Below are 1,720 nucleotides of genomic sequence, written 5' to 3'. Positions count from 1 at the left end.
GCAAAGGGCCGACATGTGGACTGATTAACCCAAATACATATGCGTAATTATGAAATTACATATGATGTATGATCCGATATAACATGTGTCTCTGGAAAGCTATCTGGGAAGTTCCTCCAGAAGGGAATCTCTAGTTCTTCCTTAGCAGAGAGCATTGCTGCTCTAAACAGCTTCTTAGACTGGACATTAGCAGAATTCTAAGTGGTGTAGAGTGAGCTTAAGTCAGACTTTGTGAAGGTGAATTTTGCCTTCTCCTAAGAAAGGACCTTGACTCGGGCATATTTGTCAATTTAGTTAGTTGATTTCTATGTCTTGCTTTGTTGAAAGAAGACAACCTATGTTTGTTTTAGGAAAAAGCTCCCAAATTTCAAATGAGATAGTGAAAAACTTGAAAAACTATATTTTAGAGGTAATTTCTCCTCGAGTTACTTGACCAGGCTTTTAGAATGTGGGGGAAAGAGAAGATGGTGGAAGTCCATAAAGGAGGTCTCTGTGTGCTGGTCTGACCTGCTGTCTGTCTCTCCCTCAGCTCCTGAACCTGCCCACCAAGATGTCCTGCCAGCAGAACCAGCAGCAGTGCCAGCCTCCTCCCAAGTGCGTCCCCAAGTGCCCCACCCCTAAATGCCCCCCGAAGTGCCCCCCAGTCTCCTCTTCCTGCGGTGTCAGCTCCGAGGGCTGCTGCGGCTCCAGCTCTGGGGGCTGCTGCAGCTCTGGGTGTGGGGGCTGCTGCCTGAGCCACCACAGGCACCGCAGGTCCCACCACTGCAGACCCCACAGGTCTGACTGCTGCAGCCAGCCCTCGGGGGGCTCCGGGTGCTGCGGAGAGGGGAGTGGTCAGTCCTATGGAGGCGGCTGCTGCTGAAGATGTCCCTGAGTCTACAAGATCCAACTTGGGGACAGCACACTGCTGAGGACATCATCTTTATCCTCCTTCATTGGCTGCTGGGCCTGAGAGGTCCTGTAGAAGATTCTGAACTTGCAAAGACAATGAACCCTCCTTGGGGCTCAGAAACTCAAATTTTCTTCTGAATCCCCTTCCATGGCCTTGGATTCTATGTCTACCCTCACTTCCCTAGGAAAATTTCCCTAAGTTACTCCTCGCAGTATTTTCTTAAAGGGTGCTCTCTGACTGATGTAAAACAATAAAATGGATCTGCTCAGCATCTTGGTCTTGAGTTGCCTTTGTTCTCCTCCACCCTGTCCTCGCCCGCCGGTGGTGTTGAACCCCATGTGCCCGAGAGGCACTCTGATGCAAAGAAGACAAATGCTTCTAACTCTTGTTTTTTCTTATGTCATCGGGCCCTGAAGTATCGTTGATGGACCGAGTTTCAAGTGCTTTTTTTGTAAACATAATTTCCTGGGTTCTTGGCCATCTTTGGGGCCCTAACCCAGCCATTACATGTTCCTCTTCTCCTGTGTACTCGTTCTGCTACTCTTGATCCACCCGACCAAAGCATTCTTCATGCAGATACTTGCATGGAAGAAAAAGAGAAGAAAAGATAAACAAATGATGAAAAGAAAAGAGACAAATTCAACACATTTTGAAAGCCCATGGTTTTTATCCACCCCTTCTTCAGTCAGTTTGGTTCCAGGCATGTGCATGCTGCATGTGCATGCTCATTCACTTCAGTCATGTCCACCTCTTTGTGACTCCATGGGCTGCAGTCTGCCAGATTCCTCTGTCCATGGAATTCCTCCCAACTCAGGGATTGAATCCGGG

At 48.4% G+C, this 1,720-nt stretch overlaps 1 protein-coding gene across 1 annotated transcript; it reads left to right on the top strand.

The window, feature by feature from the left end:
• Positions 1-483: 483 nt before the first annotated feature.
• LOC105001329 (late cornified envelope protein 1E-like) lies at positions 484-862 on the top strand. Its single transcript, XM_010857545.1, has one exon. It carries the CDS (start codon positions 551-553, stop codon positions 860-862), a length of 312 nt encoding a protein of 103 aa, XP_010855847.1. The 5' UTR covers positions 484-550.
• Positions 863-1,720: the final 858 nt, after the last annotated feature.

The sequence above is a fragment of the Bison bison genome, unplaced genomic scaffold (assembly GCF_000754665.1).
Source record: "Bison bison bison isolate TAMUID 2011002044 unplaced genomic scaffold, Bison_UMD1.0 scf7180017864381, whole genome shotgun sequence".
Taxonomy (NCBI): Eukaryota; Metazoa; Chordata; class Mammalia; order Artiodactyla; family Bovidae; genus Bison; species Bison bison.
This window is presented reverse-complemented; position numbering and strand designations above follow the sequence as displayed.